Source organism: Nomascus leucogenys, chromosome 20 (genome assembly GCF_006542625.1).
Source record: "Nomascus leucogenys isolate Asia chromosome 20, Asia_NLE_v1, whole genome shotgun sequence".
Lineage (NCBI taxonomy): Eukaryota > Metazoa > Chordata > Mammalia > Primates > Hylobatidae > Nomascus > Nomascus leucogenys.
In genome coordinates, this window is record NC_044400.1 from 34,128,847 (window position 1) to 34,149,816 (window position 20,970).

At 40.4% G+C, this 20,970-nt stretch overlaps 1 protein-coding gene across 1 annotated transcript in view; it reads left to right on the forward strand.

Annotated features, from left to right (window-relative positions):
* UGGT1 (UDP-glucose glycoprotein glucosyltransferase 1) overlaps positions 1-20,970 on the forward strand; it is a 107,658-nt gene that overhangs the window by 59,866 nt on the left and 26,822 nt on the right. Inside the window, exons 19-26 of the mRNA XM_003278148.4 lie at positions 7,847-7,967; positions 10,538-10,636; positions 11,443-11,466; positions 12,301-12,395; positions 14,555-14,761; positions 15,525-15,656; positions 16,277-16,407; positions 19,874-19,969. Of these exons, the coding sequence (XP_003278196.1) occupies positions 7,847-7,967; positions 10,538-10,636; positions 11,443-11,466; positions 12,301-12,395; positions 14,555-14,761; positions 15,525-15,656; positions 16,277-16,407; positions 19,874-19,969 (905 nt within the window). The remainder of the gene's footprint in view (positions 1-7,846; positions 7,968-10,537; positions 10,637-11,442; positions 11,467-12,300; positions 12,396-14,554; positions 14,762-15,524; positions 15,657-16,276; positions 16,408-19,873; positions 19,970-20,970) is intronic.

Below are 20,970 nucleotides of genomic sequence, written 5' to 3' on the forward strand. Positions count from 1 at the left end.
CAAACTCTTGGCAAGTCCTATGATGAAAATATTCATAAATCTTCTATATATGGTAATAGAAATAACTAGTATTATTGATTTCAGGACTAAATGTTTATTTTAAAAATTGCAGGCAGTTCTAAGAAACATTTATTCTATTTGTAGGGAATTTTGGCTTTGGAGAGACTCAATATTATTTTTCATTTATATATAAATATTAATATATATAGTTCTTGAGATATAATTCAGACAGCATAAAAGTCAGCCTTTTGAATGGTACAATTCAGTAGTTTTTATTCTCTATACACAGTTACGTAACTATGTGTAGTATGTAACTATGTATGTAACCTCTAATTTTCAGAACATTATCATCACCCCCAAAAGAAACCCCATATCTAGTAGCAATTACTCCTCTCCATTTTGCCCATTTTGTCCTACTCCCCGCCACCCTGCCATTGGCAAACGCAAACCTACTTTCTGCTTAATAGATTTGCTTATTCTGGACATGGTATACAAATCAAATTTGCAGAGAACAGGATGATACTGGACAGATAGCTTGTTGCTCAGAACCCCGACTCTCTAATCATGTGGTTGGTCTTTCTAGTGTTACCAGCCCCCAACCTGAGTCATTGCATTAGCAGAAACTCTCGGGCCCCACTGTGCATCACCCTGTAGTATAAACCATCATGTGTGTTCTAAGGGGCTCACCATGAATGACAAAGACTCTCCTATCACTGGATTTAGAGTTTACATCCCAGAAACTAGGGCCAGCCAAATTATTTACCACACACTGTCCTTTTCTCTTCCCTCCTTTCATTCTGGAAATATGCATATGTTGGTATTCTCTCATGTCCCACAGATCTCTTTCTTTCTGTTCCTCAGACTGGATAATCTCAGTTTATCTATCTTCAAATTCACTTATTCTTTCTTCTGTCAACTAAAATCTGCTATTGAGCCTCTCTAGTGAATGCTTCATTTCAGTTATTATAAATCCAGATTTCTATTTGGTTCTTTTTGATAATTTCCTTTGGTTTATAGATATTATTTGGTGAGATGTTGGTCTTAAACTTTACTTTGGTAGACATGGTTTCTTTTAGTTCTTGAATATATTTGAAATCATTTATTTAAATTCTTTGTCTAATTAAGTCCAATGTTTGGACTTACTCAGAATAATATGAACGTAATGTAAGAATATACATTACACATTTTACTTATGTAATAGTAAGAATAGTGTGTCCTGGCCTCTTCTCTTCCTGAGTATACACTATACTTTTTTCTTTCTGTATGTCTTTTTTTTTTTTTTTCTGATACAGGGTCTTGCTGTCACCCGGGTTGGAGTACAGTGACATGATCTTGGCTCACTGTGGTCTCCAACTCCTGGACTTAAATGATCTTCCCAACTCAGCCTCCTCAGGAGCTGGGACTACAGGCGCATGCCACCATACGTGGCTAATTTTTGTATCTTTTTGTGGAGACGAGATCTTTCTGTGTTGCCCAGGCAGGTCTCAGGTCTCGAACTCCTGGGCTCAAGCGATCTTTCCGCCTTGGCCTCCCACAGTGCTGGGATTACAGGCATGAGCCACTATTTCTGCATATTTAATAATTTTGTGTTTGGTAACTAGGAATTTGAAATAATATAATGTGACACTTCTTCACCGTACCAGGGTTTGTGTTGTTCTTTGTTGTTGTTGTAACTGTTACTTGTTTAGTGACTTTCCTGAACCAATTCTTTCTTTTATTTTCTTTCCTTTTTTTGAGACAGAGTTTCGCTCTATTGCCCAGGCTGGAGTGCAGTGGTGCCATCTCAGCTCACTGCAACCTCCGCCTCCTGGGTTCAAGTGATTTTCGTGCCTCAGCCTCCTGAGTAGCTGGGATTACAGGAGCACACCACCACGCCCAACTAATTTTTGTATTTTTAGTAGAGATGGGTTTCACCACATTGGCCAGGCTCTAATTTCAGAACGCTGGTCTCGAACTCCTGGCCTCAAGTGATCCACTCACCTCGGCCTTCCAAAGCGCTGTGATTACAGGCATGTGCCACCATGCTCGGCCCTGAACCAATTCCTTAACATCTGTATTCTTTTTCATGTGTGGCTTCTGAAGTTTCAGCTTGTTTAACTTACTGGTCAGCTGATGAATGAACAGAGATTTCCTTCGATGCATGAATTCAAAAAGTCTCCCAGTTTTTCCCAAGGGTCTCTGTGTTGTGTTGGGGCACACTTTCCACACTCAACCAGGCAGTTGGCAACTCTGCCTTAGTCTTCCATTTTTGCTTGCACAGAGCTCCAAGTTTAGAGGCAAGGGTTTAAGTCCTTCTAAGATTTTTCCTGGGCATTCACATACCCCTGGGCATGATGCTTATGGTCTTTCAAATTCCAAGAAGTTTGTCAGAGCTTTTCAAAGTCCCTTATGGACATCCCATTCCCCAGCCTTTTTTTTTTTCTTTGTTTTTTGACCAGCTTCATGTTAGCCCATGTGTTATCTGCCACCTCAGCCAGCTAAGATGTTAAACAATTGCCCAGTTGTGTTTGACAAATACCCCCAGGGAAAAGGCTCTTGGCACTGAGTGAGGTCTGGTTCAGCCCAAATAAAGAGAACCCCTGAGAATTCTCTAGTGTCCTAGTTGTTTTATTTTGGGGCCATTGATTTTCAAGGCTTTGTGCAGTTGGGGAGATGTAAATAGTAGTGGGGCAAATTAATTGTTACAAAGGTCACTTTCCTTACCAAAACTTTTTTTGAGACAGGGTCCATCTGTCACCTGGGCTGGAGTGTAGGGAGTGCAATCATAGCTCACTGCAGCCTTGAACTTCTGGGCTCAAGCAGTCCTCCTGCTGCAGCCTCCCAAGTAGCTGGGACCGTAAGTGTGTGCCACCACATGCAGCTAATTTTTGTATGTTTTGGAGAGTTGGGATTTTGCCAGGTGGTCCAGGCTGGTCTCCAACTCTTGGGCTCAAGCAATTTGTCTATCTCGGCCTCCCAAAGTGCTAGGATTATAGGCATGAGCCACCGTGCCTGGCCAGTATTCCATTATAAAAAATAGGCTGGGCGCGATGGCTCATGCCTGTAATCCCAGCACTTTGGGAGGCTGAGGCGGGCGGATCATGAGGTCAGGAGATTGAGACCATCCTGGCTAACACAGTGAAACCCCATCTCTACTAAAAATACAAAAAAAAAATTAGACTGGGCAGGTGGCTCACTTGGGAGGTTGAGGCGGGTGGATCATGAGGTCAGGAGATTGAGATCATCCTGACTAACATGGCAAAACCCCGTCTCTACTAAAAAAAAAAAAAAAAAAAAAAAAAAAAAAAAAAAAAAAAAAAAAAAAAAAAAAAAAAAAAATTAGCCGGACATGGTGGCGGGCGCCTGTAGTCCCAGCTACTCGGGAGGCTGAGGCAGGAGAATCGCTTGAACCTGGGAGGCAGAGGTTCCCTCTGGGAACTGAGTGCAGTGAGCCGAGATTGTGCCACTGCACTCTAGCCAGGGCGACAGAGCGAGACTCCGTCTCAAAATAATAATAATAATAATAATAATAATAATAATAATAATAATAATTAGCTGGGCATGGTGGCGCATGCCTGTAATCCCAGCTACTCGGGAGGCTGAGGCAGGAGAATCGCTTGAACCCAGGAGGCCGAGGTTGCAGTGAGCCAAGATCGTGATATTGCACTCCAGCCTGGGCGACAAGAGTGAAACTCTGTCTCAAAAAATATATAAATAAAATAAAATAAACAATTACTTCATTCCCTAGTATTGGACATTATTTCTACATTTTCACTAGTTACAGACAGTGCTACAGTGAATATTCTATATGTCTATGCCTTTGTACATTGTCTTGAAAAACACCAAGTACCCTGCACAGCAAAAGAAACTACCATCAGAGTGAACAGGCAACCTACAGAATGGGAGAAAATTTTTGCAACCTACTCATCTGACAAAGGGCTAATATCCAGAATCTACAATGAACTCCAACAAATTTACAAGAAAAAAACAAACAACCCCATCAAAAAGTGGGCAAAGGACATGAACAGACACTTCTCAAAAGAAGACATTTATGCAGCCAAAAAACACATGAAGAAATGCTCATCATCACTGGCCATCAGAGAAATGCAAATCAAAACCACAGTGAGATACCATCTCACACCAGTTAGAATGGCCATCATTCAAAAGTCAGGAAACAACAGGTGCTGGAGAGGATGTGGAGAAATAGGAACACTTTTACACTGTTGGTGGGACTGTAAACTAGTTCAACCATTGTGGAAGTCAGTGTGGCGATTCCTCAGGGATCTAGAACTAGAAATACCATTTGACCCAGCCATCCCATTACTGGGTATATACCCAAAGGACTATAAATCATGCTGCTATAAAGACACATGCACACGTATGTTTATTGCGGCACTATTCACAATAGCAAAGAGTTGGAACCAACCCAAATGTCCAACAACGATAGACTGGATTAAGAAAATGTGGCACATATACACCATGGAATACTATGCAGCCATAAAAAATGAGGAGTTCGTGTCCTTTGTAGGGACATGGATGAAACTGGAAAACATCATTCTCAGTAAACTATCGCAAGGACGAAAAACCAAACACCGCCTGTTCTCACTCATAGGTGGGAATTGAACAATGAGAACTCATGGACACAGGAAGGGGAACATCACACTCCGGGGACTGTTGTGGGGTGGGGGGAGGGGGGAGGGACAGCATTAGGAGATACACCTAATGCTAAATGACGAGTTAATGGGTGCAGGAAATCAACATGGCACATGGATACATATGTAACAAACCTGCACATTGTGCACATGTACCCTAAAACCCTAAAGTATAATAAAAAAAAATAAATAAAACAAAACAAAACAAAAAAACAACAACAAAAAAAAAAAAAAAAAAAAAAGCAAAACACCAAGTACCAGAAAATTTGAACTAAATGCACTACAAAGAGATGTGTTACCAGCCAGTTGTGGTGGCTGACGCCTGTAATACAACACTTTGAGAGGCTGAGGGTGGAGGATTAGTTGAGGCCAGGAGATTGAGACCAGCCTGGCTAACATAACGAGACCCCATCTCTACAAAATAAAAAAAATTAGCCAGGCATTGTGGCATGTACCTGTAGTCTGAGCTACTTCGGGAGGCTAAGGCAGGAGGGTTGCTTGAGGATTGAGGCTGTAGTGGGCTATAATCATGCCACTGCACTCTAGTCTGAGCGACAGGGCATGACCTTGTTTCTTTAAAAAGAATTAAGAGATATGCTATGCCAGTGGTATGAAATTCAAAACATAGAGATGTAAATGAAGAGAAACTTTTAGCCATACACTCCTGTCCTGTACTACTCATGATTTCTTCCTCAAGACAACTACCGTGTGTGTGTGTGTGCACATGTGTGCATGTGTGTGTATACAAGAGCTGGTCAGAAGGTATTACATTTACAATTATTTATTTTTTTAATTAATAACTTTTTTTTTTTTTTACAAATGTTTATTCTTATATGTACAACAGGCTTCAAGACAACACTTCATTCCAGCTATAGGTGGCAAAAGATGCTATGGCAGGGAATACAGATGTTTAAATACGAATGAAATCAAGGGTCACCATCTCCTCAGGCACAAGGCACAGCTTACTTGTTGCCAGATATTTTTTTCTTTTTTTTTTTTTTGAGACGGAGTTTCGCTCTGTCGCCCAGGCTGGAGTGCAGTGGCGCAATCTCGGCTCACTGCAAGCTCTGCCTCCCGGGTTCACGCCATTCTCCTGCCTCAGCCTCTCCGAGTAGCTGGGACTACAGGCGCCCGCCACCACGCCCGGCTAAGTTTTTGTATTGTTTTTAGTAGAGACTGGGTTTCACCGTGGTCTCGATCTCCTGACCTCGTGATCTGCCCGCCTCGGCCTCCCAAAGTGCTGGGATTACAAGCGTGAGCCACCGCGCCCGGCCTTTTTCTTTTCTGTTTTTGAGATGGAGCCTCGCTTTGTCACCCAGGCTAGAGTGCAGTGATGTGATCTTGGTTTACTGCAACTTCTGCATCCCAGATTCAGGCGATTCTCCTGCCTCAGCCTCCTGAGTAGCTGGGATTACAGGTGCCCGCCACTATGCCCAGCTAATTTTTGTATTTTTAGTAGAGACAGGGTTTTGCCATGTTGGCTAAGCTGGTCTGGAACTCCTGACCTCAGGTGATCCACCTGCCTCAGCCTCCCAAAGTGCTGGGATTACAGGCATGAGCCACTGTACCCGGCCCAGATTTCTTAATTTCACCTGTGGCCAGGGGGTCCTTCCCCATAGCCTTCAATTTTAGCTCCTATTTTTGTTTCTTCTGCTCCTCTTTTTGTTTCTGCTTGAAAGTCTTACCTTCCTCGTCCATCTCCTTGGCCTGCTTCTTGGACTGTTTCAGCAGCACCTTCACAGCCAGAAATGGCGCCTGCCACGCCTTCCCCAGGCCCTGCCACCCTACTTTTAAAATTTTTATAGACTTTGCCAAATTCCCCTCCTTGAACTGGATGGGCTTCTAATTGGAGTCAAGTAGATTTATAATATTGACCAAAGTTGTGTACATGGGCCAACATGTACAATGAGCCATCTAATATCTTTGTCTTTTGATTTGTATGGTTGGTTCATATGCTCCTTATTAAATAGCTACAAATGATGTCTAATTGGAATTATTTAGACTTGAATTTGTATATTTGATTCACATCTTTTATCTTGAAAATGACTTTAGGTGGGGCACGGTGAGAGAGGATCTCTTGAGCCCAGGAGTTTGAGACTAGCCTGGGCAACGTGGTGAAACCCCATCTCTACAAAAATACAAAAACTAGCTGGGCGTGGTGGCACATGTCTGTAGTCCCAGCTATTTGGGAGGTTAAGGTAGGAAGATCCCTTGAGCCCTGGAGGTCGAGGCTGCAGTGAGCTGTGGTTCTGATTATACTACTACACTCCAGCGTGGGTGACAGAGCAAGACCTTGTCTCAAAGGAAAAAAAAGAAAATGACTTTAAGGTATACTTATGTGTTAAATATTTTAAGTTTGATAAATCTGCACATTGGCACAGTTGTTGACACATGGCTCTGAGATCACCTTGAAGAAGTATAACTATTTCTGTAACATTAGCTGTGCAAAAGGGAAGAATAAATGACAAATGATTTCTCATCCTCTCATTGTAATTCTGACTCTGGAGATGTAGGGTTACTTGGATGGCTGAGATTGAACAAAGATGGGAGTGGTTTTTTATTTCAAAGTATATTAACTGCTTGAGAGAAGACCTTTGGCTTTCTCTCTCTCTTTTTTTTTTCCTTGAGACAGAGTCTCACTCTGTAGCCCAGTGCAGTGGCATGATCTTGACTCACTGCAACTTCTGCCTCCCAGGTTCAAGTGATTCTCCTGCCTCAGCTTCCCGAGTAGCTGGGATTACAGGCACCTGCCACCATGCCCGGCTACTTTTGCATTTTTAGTAAAGATGGCATGTTGGCCAAGCTGGTCTTGAACTCATAACCTCAAGTCATCTGCCTGCCTCAGCCTCCCAAAGTGCTGGGATTACAGGCGTGAGCCACCACTCCTGGCCTGGGTTTGCATTTCATAATCACTTTGCATTGGCTTTGTGAGTTTGAGTAAGTTATTTAACCTTTCTGTGCCTTAGCTTCCTCATCTTTACAATGAATGTCAACAATATCTGCCTCACGTTGTTCATAGAGGTAGAGATGCTGTAGGTGATGTGCCCAGGTATACTTGGCAGTGACAGGGACCAATAACATGGTAACTTCTGTCTTAACTATTATTAGCACAGAGGAAGCCATTTATAAAGTTAATAATTTTTTAGTTCCTAATGAATTATTATTGCTAAAATTTGCTTTACACTCCCCCCTCAACCTCCTTTTTTTTCTTGCAGGGTGAACTGCCCCATGATCAAGATGTGGTAGAGTATATCATGAATCAGCCAAATGTTGTTCCACGAATCAATTCTAGGATTTTGACAGCTGAACGAGACTACCTGGATTTAACAGCGAGTAGTAAGGAGCATTTCAGGAGCAACCTTATGCTTTTTTTGACTTGTGCTTCAGAATCTTTACATTTTTCAGATTTTAATATTCTGATTATCTTCTGCAGTGTTCAAAAGATAGCCCAAGATGTGACCAAATTTTATGTGTAAACTGTTTGCACCTTTAGTTCATAATATGAGCTTCTAAATTCACAAGACTTTCCTCCTAAAGAAGAAAACATCTTCTGGGCAAAACCCTGTGAACTTTGAAAAATATTTAGTGCCATTTAAATGCCAACTAAACAGACAATAGATGATGAGAATGGACCTGGATTGTTCGCTGCCCTAGTCATAAAGCAGTTCTCTTTCTTCATCCTTATTCTAGAATCAGTCAGCCATAATGTCAACAAATCTCTCACTGAATTTCACTGTGAGAACTTAGGAAGGCCTTTAGCAGCTTCATCAAGATATAATGTATATGCCATAAAACTCAACCTTTTAAAGTATCAATTCAATGTTTTTTTTAATGAAAAAACCCCACAAAGTTTGTGTAGTCATCACCACTGTCTAATTTTACATCATTATCATCACCCCTCAAAAATTCCCCAAAATTCCATGTACCTATTAGTAGTCACTCTCTGTTCCTCCCTTCCCCTATCCCCTGGCAACAACTAATCTACTTTCTGTCTCTATGGATTTGCCTATTCTAGACATTTCATATGATTGGAAGCCTTTTGTGCCTGGCTTGTTTAATTTAACATGTTGTTAAGGCTTATGCATGTTGTTGTGTATGTCAGCGTTTCATTCCTTTTTACAGTACACTTTATGGATAGTCCACATGTATTTGTTCCTCAGTTGGTGGACAGTTGGGTATTTTCTGCTAGAATACCTTATAAGAGCCAAATATGTTAAGCCCAGGTGCAATTTGCTCCTTGTGCCTTCCTCGAAACTCTGAGGCCTCTTCAGCAAACACCTGGAAATAAGATGGAACTGTCATCACTAGCCCATGAAATCTCACTGGGGAAGGAAAGATGTGTGTAATCAAGTCATAACCAGCTATTTATTGTTATAGTTGAGTATAATGAACATATCAATCTATTTATGGTGGTTAATGCACTATCTCTAATAGACTTGAAACTGAAAGTTTCTTTTAGGTAGAGGAAAAATACATACACACACACACACACACACACACACACACATACATACAGACACACCCCATACATAAGCACACACACACTGAGGAAAAAGTGTAAATATAGGCTTATATTTGAGAAAGAAATACCCAGAAAGTGAGCTTTTTCTTCACAGCTGGGTTTTCCTCTCTTCCCTGAAGTTTCAGTAGAGCAAGGTGAGCGTGTTGTGGCTCTTTGTCCTAAGTGTTTGTCGTTTTCATCATTTTTATTTAAATTTGAAGGGTTGTCTCTGGAATACACATGAGTGAGGAACATAATAGCGGTTTTGATTTTGAATTTCTCTTTCCATTGAGTGTTGCAGCAATGAGCTATGAAACAGTGCTAGTCCACAGTGGCAAAGATGCCACCTGTCAGCTGAACACAGTGCAGACATCAATTAGGAGGCACTGGCATCCTGCTGACCTGGTGGTGGTGGCACCGTCACCCAGGTTTCTTTGGCTTTGGCTGTCCTGGAACCTTTTTAGTAGGATACTAATTTTTACCGGGATGGTGTGCTCTCCCTTCCCCCACATGATATCATGGACCGTGTGTGACTTATTTTTTACTGTTTTCCTGGATAGTATTCTATGGATAGTAGGTGTTCAGTGTGCATTGTCGAGTGACAGTGTAGATGGATGAGCATGTGCACAGATGAATAGATGGGTGGGTAGGCAGGCAAACTGTGTGTGACAGACTGTGATGAGAAGACTGACATTTGTATAGAGTGCAATAATGTTTAAGATTGGAGAGATTGTTAGAGACAGAGAGTTTACAGTACTAGGCTGGAGACCATTTTGTAGCCTGTAAGAAATTACTGGGTAGTTTAGAGCAAGAGAATGACTTGATGAAACTGGAATTCTAGGAATAATAATCTGAGGGAAAGTGAATAATGAGGATTGCCCTTTGACACTAACTGGAGAAGGGACATATGCAAAAAGAGTGAAAATGACCTTTTATTTCTGTTAAGGGTTTAAAAGGTGATATTTTGTTAGACCTGAAAAATAAAAATCAGTTTTCTTATGTATTTTCTCTTTTATCCCTGCTTCCTCTGTAGGAACGGGAAGAGCTTACTCCACTGGTTGGACTAGGGAAGGGAGAAATGAGTTAAGGGGATCTCTTTGAGATTGTTCTCCAGTTGACAAGTGACAAGAATGGGAATAGGATGAATTTCAACCATTAAACTGACACATCCTTATATGATAGCTGTGTGAGATATGTATGTTTTCATCAACCTTGTGTCTTTGATATGTGACTTCAGTAGGGATAGGGGCCCATGTTGTAAAGTTGTTCAGTAAACATGGAACTTAATATACTTCACTCACGCATTTCTATAAATCTTATATTATGATCAAGTCAGGTCATCAGTTGAATATTAAGAATAGATTGAACTGGAACTAATATATATGTATTTCATTTTTTCTCCCAGATAACTTCTTTGTGGATGATTATGCTAGATTTACTATCTTGGATTCCCAAGGCAAGACTGCTGCTGTAGCCAATAGTATGAACTATCTGACAAAGAAAGGTAATCCATTTGAGGCTTATTATCTTGCATTCAACATTTTTTTGAAAGTATTTGCATATTCATCTTAATGTGCAAATTAAGAGAAAAAAGGGAAAGAGACTTTATAATTTTTCTTATTTCTTATAATGCTTTGAGTCTAGAACATATCTATTTAAAATTTAATTCTTTGTATATTTGTTGAAAATATACATTTGTTTAAAAATTCAAATGTCTTCATAAATTTTGTATTACCTGTTTTACCTTTTCACTGTAGTCAAAAGGAAAAATATTTCATAGTTCAAATGGAAAAACATTTGTGATGTTATGGGTTAATGAATTAAAAATGACTGTACAGGGTTAATATTATTTTGGGGTTTATAAGATAAAGTTGGTTTTAGAAAGCCTTGTATAATCTTTGAAGCTGATTTTACGTAGAGGTATTTATTTAGGCTGAGATTGTGTAAAATGACGCCTTGTAGTGGTGGACAGATTCTGTCCTCCTTGGGTCAGTGCTTCAAAAAAGCACTGGCTGTTATTTTAAGGCAGCTATTTTTACCGCCTTTTTTAATCCCCGCTGTGGTCTCTCCCCGAGAGAAGTTCTGGTTTCTCAGCTATATGTAAAGTACAAGCAATTACTCCATTTGGTTCTTTAAAGAAACTGTTTCTTAGGGTACTGGGACAGCACCATGATGCCAACAGGACTAAGCAGCAGGAAGAACCATAGACTGTGTTAGCCATTGTTTAGACTTTCGATTCTTACAGTAGGCATTCATTACAGAAATGATACTTTCTTTTTTTTCTACTCTTTTCTCTTTACCTTTGTCCAGGAATGTCCTCCAAGGAAATTTATGGTAACTTAAAACTTCAGAATGTTCTATTTCTTAATTTTCTTCTTTGGTTTCAGTGACCACTGTAGTTTAGAATTTATCAACACTTAATTGTACTGTTTCTGGAATCTGTGGGTAACAGGAAGCTATGTCAATGTAGATAATTTTTTTTTTTTTTTTTTTGAGATGGAGTCTCGCTCTGTCACCCAGGCTGGAGTGCAGTACCGTGATCTCGGCTCACTGCAAGCTCCACCTTCTGGGTTCAAGTGATTTCAAGTGATTCTCCTGCCTCTGCCTTCCAGGTAGCTGGGATCACAGGCACCTGCCACCACGTCCAGCTAAATTTTTTGTATTTTTAGTAGGGACGGGGTTTCACCATTTTGGCCAGGCTGGTTTTGAACTCCTGACCTCAAGTGATCCACCCGCCTCGGCCTCCCAAAGTGCTAGGATTACAGGCGTGAGCCACTGCACCCGGCCAATGTAGATAAATTTTGTATAAACATTTGTAAAGGATTAGTTTCAGAAAATTACAAATTAGTATGATTAAAAATGACAATATGTTACCTACATGTTCAAAGGCTGTTTTTCATTTTACATGCTAACAGATACCCAGACCAGTGCATTAATCAGTAGAATTAATCAGTGCATGTTCCTAGTCTGTAACTAAACTCTGGAAGATTCCCTTGCTTTCCTTATAGTAAAGATTTACCACTTTTTCTTCTATCTTTATTAAGCTTGTCATTTTCTTCTTTTTGCATGGTTCTTACAAATTATTTGGTCAGTTTCATTTTCAGAATGTTGAAACACAGAATGTGCTTTTCTCCTCCAACTCAATTAGCTGTTTTTGTTTTTCTACAGATGATTCTTTTATTAGGCCAGTAACTTTTTGGATTGTTGGGGATTTTGATAGCCCTTCTGGACGGCAGTTACTGTATGATGCCATCAAACATCAGGCAAGTATCTATGACTTCATTTTATATTTTTGTTTGCGGCTGTAGTTGTCCTCATGGGCGTCACTGTGTGGCTCTGATTGTTCAGTGGGACTTGGGAGTCCTGCTTTCTGCTCGAGGGAACAGAGCATTGTATCTCTACAGATCTGCCAGCTCTCAAGAAAAGTGATCTAAGACTGCAGTATCCAGGCTTTGTTGAACGGGATAGATTCTTATAGAGAAAAAAATAAATAGCGAGATCCTCATCATAGACAAGTTTTATCGCATACCTGTTCATGTTCTTGGAACAGAGTTGCTCCAACAATTGTGTACGGTATCGGGAGATGGGGTCCTTACCATGACAGAGGTCTGGGCGTGTGGGTAGTAGCACACAGGAATGGTAGAGTGTGTGTTTTGTAGAAGTAGATCCAGATGCACTGAGGGATACATACATAGGTGTTCTGAAAAGATATGCTGCCATTAATAGTTGGGCTTGAGTGAGTGGCAGTGGCAGGTGGTTGGGTAGCAGCTGATTCTTCGGGAGAGTGTCATCGTTAGAGGATGAGATGTCAAAATTCTTTTTCCTGAGCTGTTTCAGTTTGCATCTTCATCCATACCTCACAAGCCACCTCATAGTCCCCTTTCCACCCTGTACCTGGGAAGGCTTACTGAAATAAGGAAATATCCAGGTGGTTTCGGTTTTACTCATGTGCCGGGTGCCTTTATTGTTCAAGGAGTGGACCAAATGCTGTGGTCAATGCAAAGTTAGAACAGGGCAGTTCTAGCTAAGGGCGATAGTTATATGTGAAAGGCACTCTAACACAAATGGTAAATCTTCAAATGGTAGTGGGGTAGGAGAATGGGGAAGGAGAGTTACATTTTTTAGTAACTATTTTAATTGAAGTAAAATGTAGGTTCACAAGAAGTGCTCAAATCATAGGATACACAGTGTCACAAAGAGAACACACTTTTGTGACCACCACTCAGGTCAAAAAATAGAGAATTCTCAAATTCCTGAAAGCCCTCCCACACTTGTGCCCAGACACCACCCCTCTTCACTCTTCTCATATTAGAGAATAAGTTTGCCTACCTTTTAGTTTATTAAAATGGAATCTTATGCAATTTCATTTGTGTTTGGTTTCTTTACCCAATCTTTTGTGAGATTTATTCATGATATTACAAGTAGGGGTATATAGTCCTTTTTCATTCTGTAGTATTATATCATATGGCTGTACCACAAAGTTTTATTTGTTTAAGCTATTTGAAGGACAGTTGGGTTTTTAGCTTGGTGCTATTATAAGACTGTGTGATGAATATTCTCATATGTCTTTTGGTACACCCAAATATAAATTTCTATTGCTTATGTTATTGGTACAAGCTCTTTTTTGGCTTTGTGTGTCCTGGGTATATTCTTCCACTTGGATTCTTGTCTTTTCACCCAGGGAGAGATTGAATTGTACTAGGAATGTGGGAAGGCTGTATGAATGAAGAAGGGTTTGAGCAGAGCACTGAAAACACTTCTAACACAAGTGCGTTAGAAGAATACAAAATGTGTGGTATAAGAATATAAACTGTGTTGGGTAAAGATAGGACTCTGAGGGTCTGTAATTTATGCTATATTTTCCGGAATGGTAAGAAATGAAGTTGGAAAGGTGGGCTGGGGGCCACTTCATGTAAGGTTTTGAATGCTTGATGATGGCATTTTAATTTTATTCTGAATGCGGAAGAGAACTACCTGAGACTTTTCTTTTTTTTCTTTTTTCTTTTTCTTGTTTTTTTTTTTTTTTTTGAGACGGAGTCTTGCTCTGTCATCCAGGCTGGAGTGCAATGGTGCAGTCTTGGCTCAGTGCAACCTCTGCCTCCCAGGTTCAAGCGATTCTCCTACCACAGCCTTGTGAGTGGCTGGAATTACAGGTGCCCGCCACCATGCCTGGCTAATTTTTTGTATTTTTAGTAGAGACAGTTTCACTCTGTTGGCCAGGCTGGTCTCAAACTACTGATCTCATGATCCGCCCGCTTTGGCCTCCCAAAGTGCTGGGATTACAGGCATGAGCCACTGCGCCCGGCCTGAGACTTTTAGGAGAGATATTATTTGCTACTTATTGAACATGACTGATGTTAATGCTGCTTTTTAAGTTCAAAAATATCTACAATGTGACTCCCATTTCCCATTTTGTGAACAGAAATCCACTAACAATGTTAGAATAAGCATGATCAATAATCCTGCCAAAGAGATAAGCTATGAGAACACTCAGATCTCCAGAGCAATCTGGGCAGCTCTCCAAACTCAGACTTCCAACGCTGCTAAGAACTTCATCACCAAAATGACCAAGGAGGGGGCTGCAGAGGCCCTGGCTGCAGGAGCTGACATTGCGGAGTTCTCTGTTGGGGTAAGGCTCTGAGCCTCTCATGAGGCTGCCCCATTCTGTCTGCCACGGAAGCTCCCCCACTGCAGCTTACGTGTCTGGTTCATGATCACGATTTGTCATTTTAGTCCTGAGTCTCAGGGAATTTTTTTTTAATTTGGAAGAATATTTCCAAGAAGTAATTCTGTCACATTCCCTTTATTACTTTTAACCTTGCCTAGCTTTCGTGTGGTGCATGATTTGAGCTTTTGTGTGTTTTAAGTATGGGGCCATTTGTTATGCACAGTTTTTCAAAGAGACAATATGGCTTATTTATAGAGCAAAAAACGGAGATTTGAGCCACCTATGGGTTCAAGGCTTATATGTTCTTGATGTGTTTCCGGAATAAGCCTGTGTTTATTCATTTATATTTTATGTTACTTATTTTTTTGACACAGTTTTATAGTTTTTAAATTTTTTACAGAATGATGAGTATACACTATTTGATGTTTCAGTTAGGAAGAGAGGCTGTCACTGGAAATTAGCAAGATTTAAAAATGCAGAGTAAAGGAATGATGAACAGTCTGCTAGTCAAACAAATCACAGGAAAAGATAAGGAAATAGCAGTTACTCTAAGTAGTAGGGAGATGGCAGGGAGCCTGGAGAATTGACACATTTTAATGTTAATTATGAAAATTAGTTATTACTTTCCAGGGAAATAAATTTTATGGTTTACTCACTGTGTTTATTTCTTTATATGGTTTGCTTAATAATGACTATTTTTCCTTAATAATGATTACTTTCCTAGGGAATGGATTTCAGTCTTTTTAAAGAGGTCTTTGAGTCTTCCAAAATGGATTTCATTTTGTCTCATGCCGTGTACTGCAGGGATGTTCTGAAGCTGAAGAAGGGACAGAGGGCAGTGATCAGCAATGGAAGGGTGAGGATTTGTCAAGCTTGACTTCACATTAGATCCGTGAACAGTCTTTGCAGCATTCTCCTCTGAAGCTAGTAAACTCTTCAAACAGAGCCACTCTTTTTTCAAAGGTGATTGGGGCTTATGAAGTGCCATTGATGTTTCTGCCTCCTATTTCCAAGGAGCTGTGCTTTTTGACATAGATAAATAACCCCATATGGAGCCTTCCTGCTGTCGATTTGTGTCCTGCCATTGTGCGAGGCGGTGAGAGTGTGGTGGCTCTCAGAAAGTCGATCAGTACGGACTTTGACACATAAAGTAATCTTTGTTGTTTTTATGCAGGGAGAATTAATGAAAACTACATTATAATTTTATTTTACTTTGGAGTTGCTTACAGTAACATACTGTGACGTATACAGGTTTACACTGTGTCCTTGAGGAATTGATAAGTAAATAACTACAAGTATTTGTTTGGGGCTTCACTTCGTATTATTTCACTGATTTTATCTAGACATGTACCTGTCTCAGGTCTTTAAGGTGATCTGGCGTATGAGGTAGCCTGAGGACACCAGAGGGTTCCTTACCAGCTTGCTGAGTGCAGGCAGCCTTCCAGCCCTGAGCACCCGCTCTTCTCTCCTTCACAGATCATTGGGCCACTGGAGGATAGTGAGCTCTTTAATCAAGACGATTTCCACCTCCTCGAAAACATCATCTTAAAAACCTCAGGACAGAAAATAAAATCTCATATTCAACAGCTTCGAGTAGAAGAAGATGTGTAAGTTTTGCCATAGGAGGAATTACATGGGTTATATAATTGGACTTTCCTCATTGATCAGTTAGAATTGTATGCTGTTACTCATACTACGTATCCCAAGGTGCTTTGTTTCCAGTTTTAAAATCTAATAATACTCTTTAATTCCAGTTTTAATGTATGCTTCTCTTGAAACAAGATAATTTATTTTGTAGGGTACTAGTTAAAGAACTGAATTAGTTCTCTCTTTTTATTTTTATAATTTTTGGTTGTGGAAAATTTCAAATATATGCAGAAGTAAAGAGGCTAGTTTACTTATTACCTGGAGTACTTAGGTAAAGTGATACTTTTCATCATTATCTATTTGATTATCCTTCAGTTTTATTTTGTTCAGAAAAGGAAAGGCGGTTTAAATCTTTCTTTTATTTACCAGTGCAGAATACTGAGTTGTTTCCCTTGCATCTTCAAAGGTGATGATGAATTGGTTGTTGTTGGTTTTTTAATTTTAATTTTCAGTGTTATTATAAGCTGATATATTTTAGTGTGTTGTTTTCTTAATGGAAGAAAATAAATTGTTTGGATGGACCCTGGAGTCCACTGTTACATATATGTAGTTTCTGCATTAAATATCAAATGACTGTGTAGTTGGAGGATCTATTTCTATGTTTAATTTTTTGAGGAACCACAATACCTTTCCCACAGTCGCTGTACCATTTTACATTCCCATTGACAATGCTCAAGGGTTCCGGTTTCTCCATATCCTCACAACACTTGTAATTTTCTTGGGGGTTTTTTGTTTGTTTGTTTGGTTTTTATAATAGCCATCCTCATGGGTATGAAGTGCTGTCTTCTTATGGTTTGATTCACATTTCCCTAATGGTTGGTGATGTTGAGCATCTTGTCATGTGCAGATTGGCCATTTGTATATCTTTGGGAAAATGTCTATTCAAGTCTTTTGCCCATTTTTAATCGCATTTTTTTTTGTCATTGAGATGTAGCAGTTCTTTATACATTCTGGATGTCACTTTCTTACTAGATACATGATTTGTAAACATTTTCTCCCATTCTGTGGAGATGTGTTCTTCGATGCATAGTTGGAAGATATAAAATTTTAAAGTTCTGCTTGGGAGGTTGCAATGAGCTGAGATTGTACCACTGCAGTCCAGCCTGGGTGACAGAGTGAGACTCTGTCTCAAAGAAAAAAAAAAAAAAGTTCTGCTGGGTTTTTTTCTTACATCATCATGCTGCAGAGTTCAAGAGCATGTTTTAGAGAAGTGTTGACTTGGATAGCTGTCAAAGTCAGCTGTTGCCATGTCCTGTATGACCTGGGAAGAAATCTCATTTTGGCCAATACTGGGGCTACAAATAAGGAGGATCCCTCTTAACCTCAGTGGCTCCTGAGTGATGCCCCTTGTCCCGACCTGTGAAACGCTTCCCTGACGTAGGCCAGGAGGTACTCATGACTCGAAGCAGCCATGTCACAGGCATAGGCTTGGTGTGGCATGCTGTTGGACCACTGCAGGGAGCTCCTTGGAGTCTTCTTGGGCTATATAATTGCCAGACTGTGCCTAGAAGACTTGCCTTTTGCCAATGAGAGATGGCTCTCCATCTTTCCTGGGTGAATTTAGGGGAATCAGGTAGTCATGGGGCCAAAAGACTAATGCTAAAACTCTTAGGCTTCCCAAAATTACCTTGTCTGCATTGGGTTTTCATTAGTGCCAGAGCTGCTCCACCTTGGAGTGTCCGCCTTCCCCATGACAGCCACAGCTATCATTCATGACCCAATCTGCATCCCCAAGGCTGCCCTGAAGCTTGGCTCTGTACACTTTGATCATTGTACTTCATCAGCCTTCAGGGAGTTTCTTGTTGGCCTGCTCACCCCAGTCCACGTAACCAAGTGCCCCTTGACATGTTTTGTAACCATGTTGACACATCACAGGAAGAGAATGGCCTGTATTATATATATTTGGCATTTATATTGAGAAGTTGAACCAAAATAGTTAATTTGATGTATTTGCTGGGTTCATAGAAAATATATAGGCTTAATTACAGTTCAAATACATTCACAGTGCTTTTTTAAAATTCTTATTCAGGATTTAGTGTTTGGTTCAGCAAATTGGAGGTTTTTTTTTTTTTTTTTTTTTCAGGTTTAGTTCAAGATCTTTTTCAGTTAGAAATCAGTTTTAGGCCGGGCACGGTGGCTCATGCCTGTAATCCCAGCACTTTGTAAGGCCGAGGCGGGCGGATCATGAGGTCAGGAGATTGAGAGCATCCTGGCTAACACGGTGAAACCCCATCTCTACTAAAAATACAAAAAATTAGCCAGGCGTGGTGGCGGGCGCCTGTGTTCCCAGCTACTCGGGAGGCTAAGGCAGGAGAATAGCGTGAACCCGGGGAGCAGAGCTTGCAGTGAGCCGAGATCGCGCCACTGCACTCCAGCCTGGGCGATAGAGTGAGACTCTGTCTCAAAAAAAAAAAAAAAAAAAAAAAATCAATTTTAGAAGAGACAGGGACAATAAAATTCTTTTTAAAGTGGTTTACTTCAGTGTTAATTGTAATAGTGAAATTAGAAACAACATAGATGTTCAATAGTTGGTTTAATATTTAGATTATTTTGTGTCCATAAATATAACATGCAGTCGTAAATATATTGAAATAGGCTGGGCACGGTGGCTCACGCCTGTAATCCCAGCACTTTGGGAGGTCGAGGCGGGCAGATTGCATGAGCCCAGGAGTTCAAGACCAGCCTGGTCTGTACTAAAACCCTGTCTGTACTAAAAATACATAAAAATTAGCTGGGCCTGGTGGTGCTCGCCTGTAGTCTCAGCCACTCGGGAGGCTGAGGTGGGAGAATCACCTGAGCCTGGAAGGTGGAGGATGCTGGAATCGAGCCCTGGGCAACTAGAGTGAGACCCTGACTCAAACAAACAAACAAACAAACAAAAATGTTGAAATATCACTGTATTTATTAACCAAGGAAAGGATTTTTATAATATGTTTTTAAGTGAAAAAGCAGGTTGCCAGTATAATTTGTTTATATATATTTAAAAATATAGAATTATGAGCCAAAATATCAGAGCTTATTACTTGATATTATGTGTAATTTCAATTTTCGGCTTTATATTTATTTTCCAGTGAATTATTGCTCTAATAGTCATAAAAAGTAATAGTTTTAAAAGGACAAGGGAGAATGTAAATAATACTGACAGCCTGTAATGGGCCAGGGCCTCAGCTAGGTGCCTTGCAGAGTTGTGCAGTTTTACTAGAGTCATGCAGAGTGGGTGCTGTCTCCATTTCACATGTGGGAAAGTGAGTAACTTCTCCAAGGTTATACCACTAATCACTCTTTCTCATGCCTATCAGTACAGACTTTATACCTTGTTGAAACCATCTTGGTAGGATTCAGTATTTGGGCTGATGATATGTTTGGCAATAATTGGAAAACTTTCAGTTAAAAAGATGCTAAGATTTCTCTAACCCCTTCTTTCAGGGCAAGCGACTTGGTAATGAAGGTGGATGCTCTTCTGTCAGCACAACCAAAAGGAGATGCAAGAATCGAGTACCAGTTTTTTGAAGACAGACACAGGTATAGAATTATTGTTGAATTTGTGCATATTCTTGAATATTAAACTCTTACATTTGCCTTTACCTCAGCTCGTTCATTTTCATATAGGATTTATATATAAGTTCTTATAGGAATGGAACATTTGGTGTGCAGTTTTCACATGTATGTATTTGTGTTGGTATATAAAATTCGTATGCAAATCTCAGTTGTATGAAAACTGACATTTCTAAATGAATCTGAAATAACTCAGAGTGCACCATTGTAGTAGAAAATAGACTGCATTTAATTAAACAGAGAAGTTGTACTTTTCTTAAATTCGAGAATAAACACAGGCAGGTCAAGGTAGCTCATGCTTATAATTCCAGCACTTTGGGAGGCCAATGTGGGAGGATTGCTTGAGCCCAGAAGCTCGAGACCAGCAAACAAAGGGAGACCCTGTCTCTACAAAAACATTTTAAAACATTAGCTGGGTGTGGTGGCATGTGCATGTTGTCCCAGCTCCTCTGGAGGTAGAGGCTGCAGTGAGCCATGACTGCATCACTGCACTTCCAGCCTGAGCAACAGACTGAGACCCTGTCTCACAAAAAAATAAGCAGAGATTGGCTGGGCGTGGTGGCTCACGCCTGTAATCCCAGCACTTTGAGAGGCTGAGGCGGGCAAATCACCTGAGGTCAGGAGTTTGAGACCAGCCTGGCCAACATGGTGAAACCCTATCTCTACAAAAATACAAAAATTAGCCAGTCATGGTGGCAGGTACCTGTAATCCCAGCTACTTGGGAGCCTGAGACAGGAGAATCGCTTGAACCCAGGAGGCGGAGGTTGCAGTGAGCAGAGATCGTGCCATTGCACTCCAGCCTGGGAGACAGAGCAAGACTCCATCTCAAAATCATAATAATAGTAAAATAAACAGATTATTAAAGTACTTGTCTCATTCATCTTTTATTGAAAACTTTTAAAAAAAAAACAACATTCTGTCATCTGGGCTAGAATGCAGTAGCGTGATCTCAGCCCACTGCACCCTC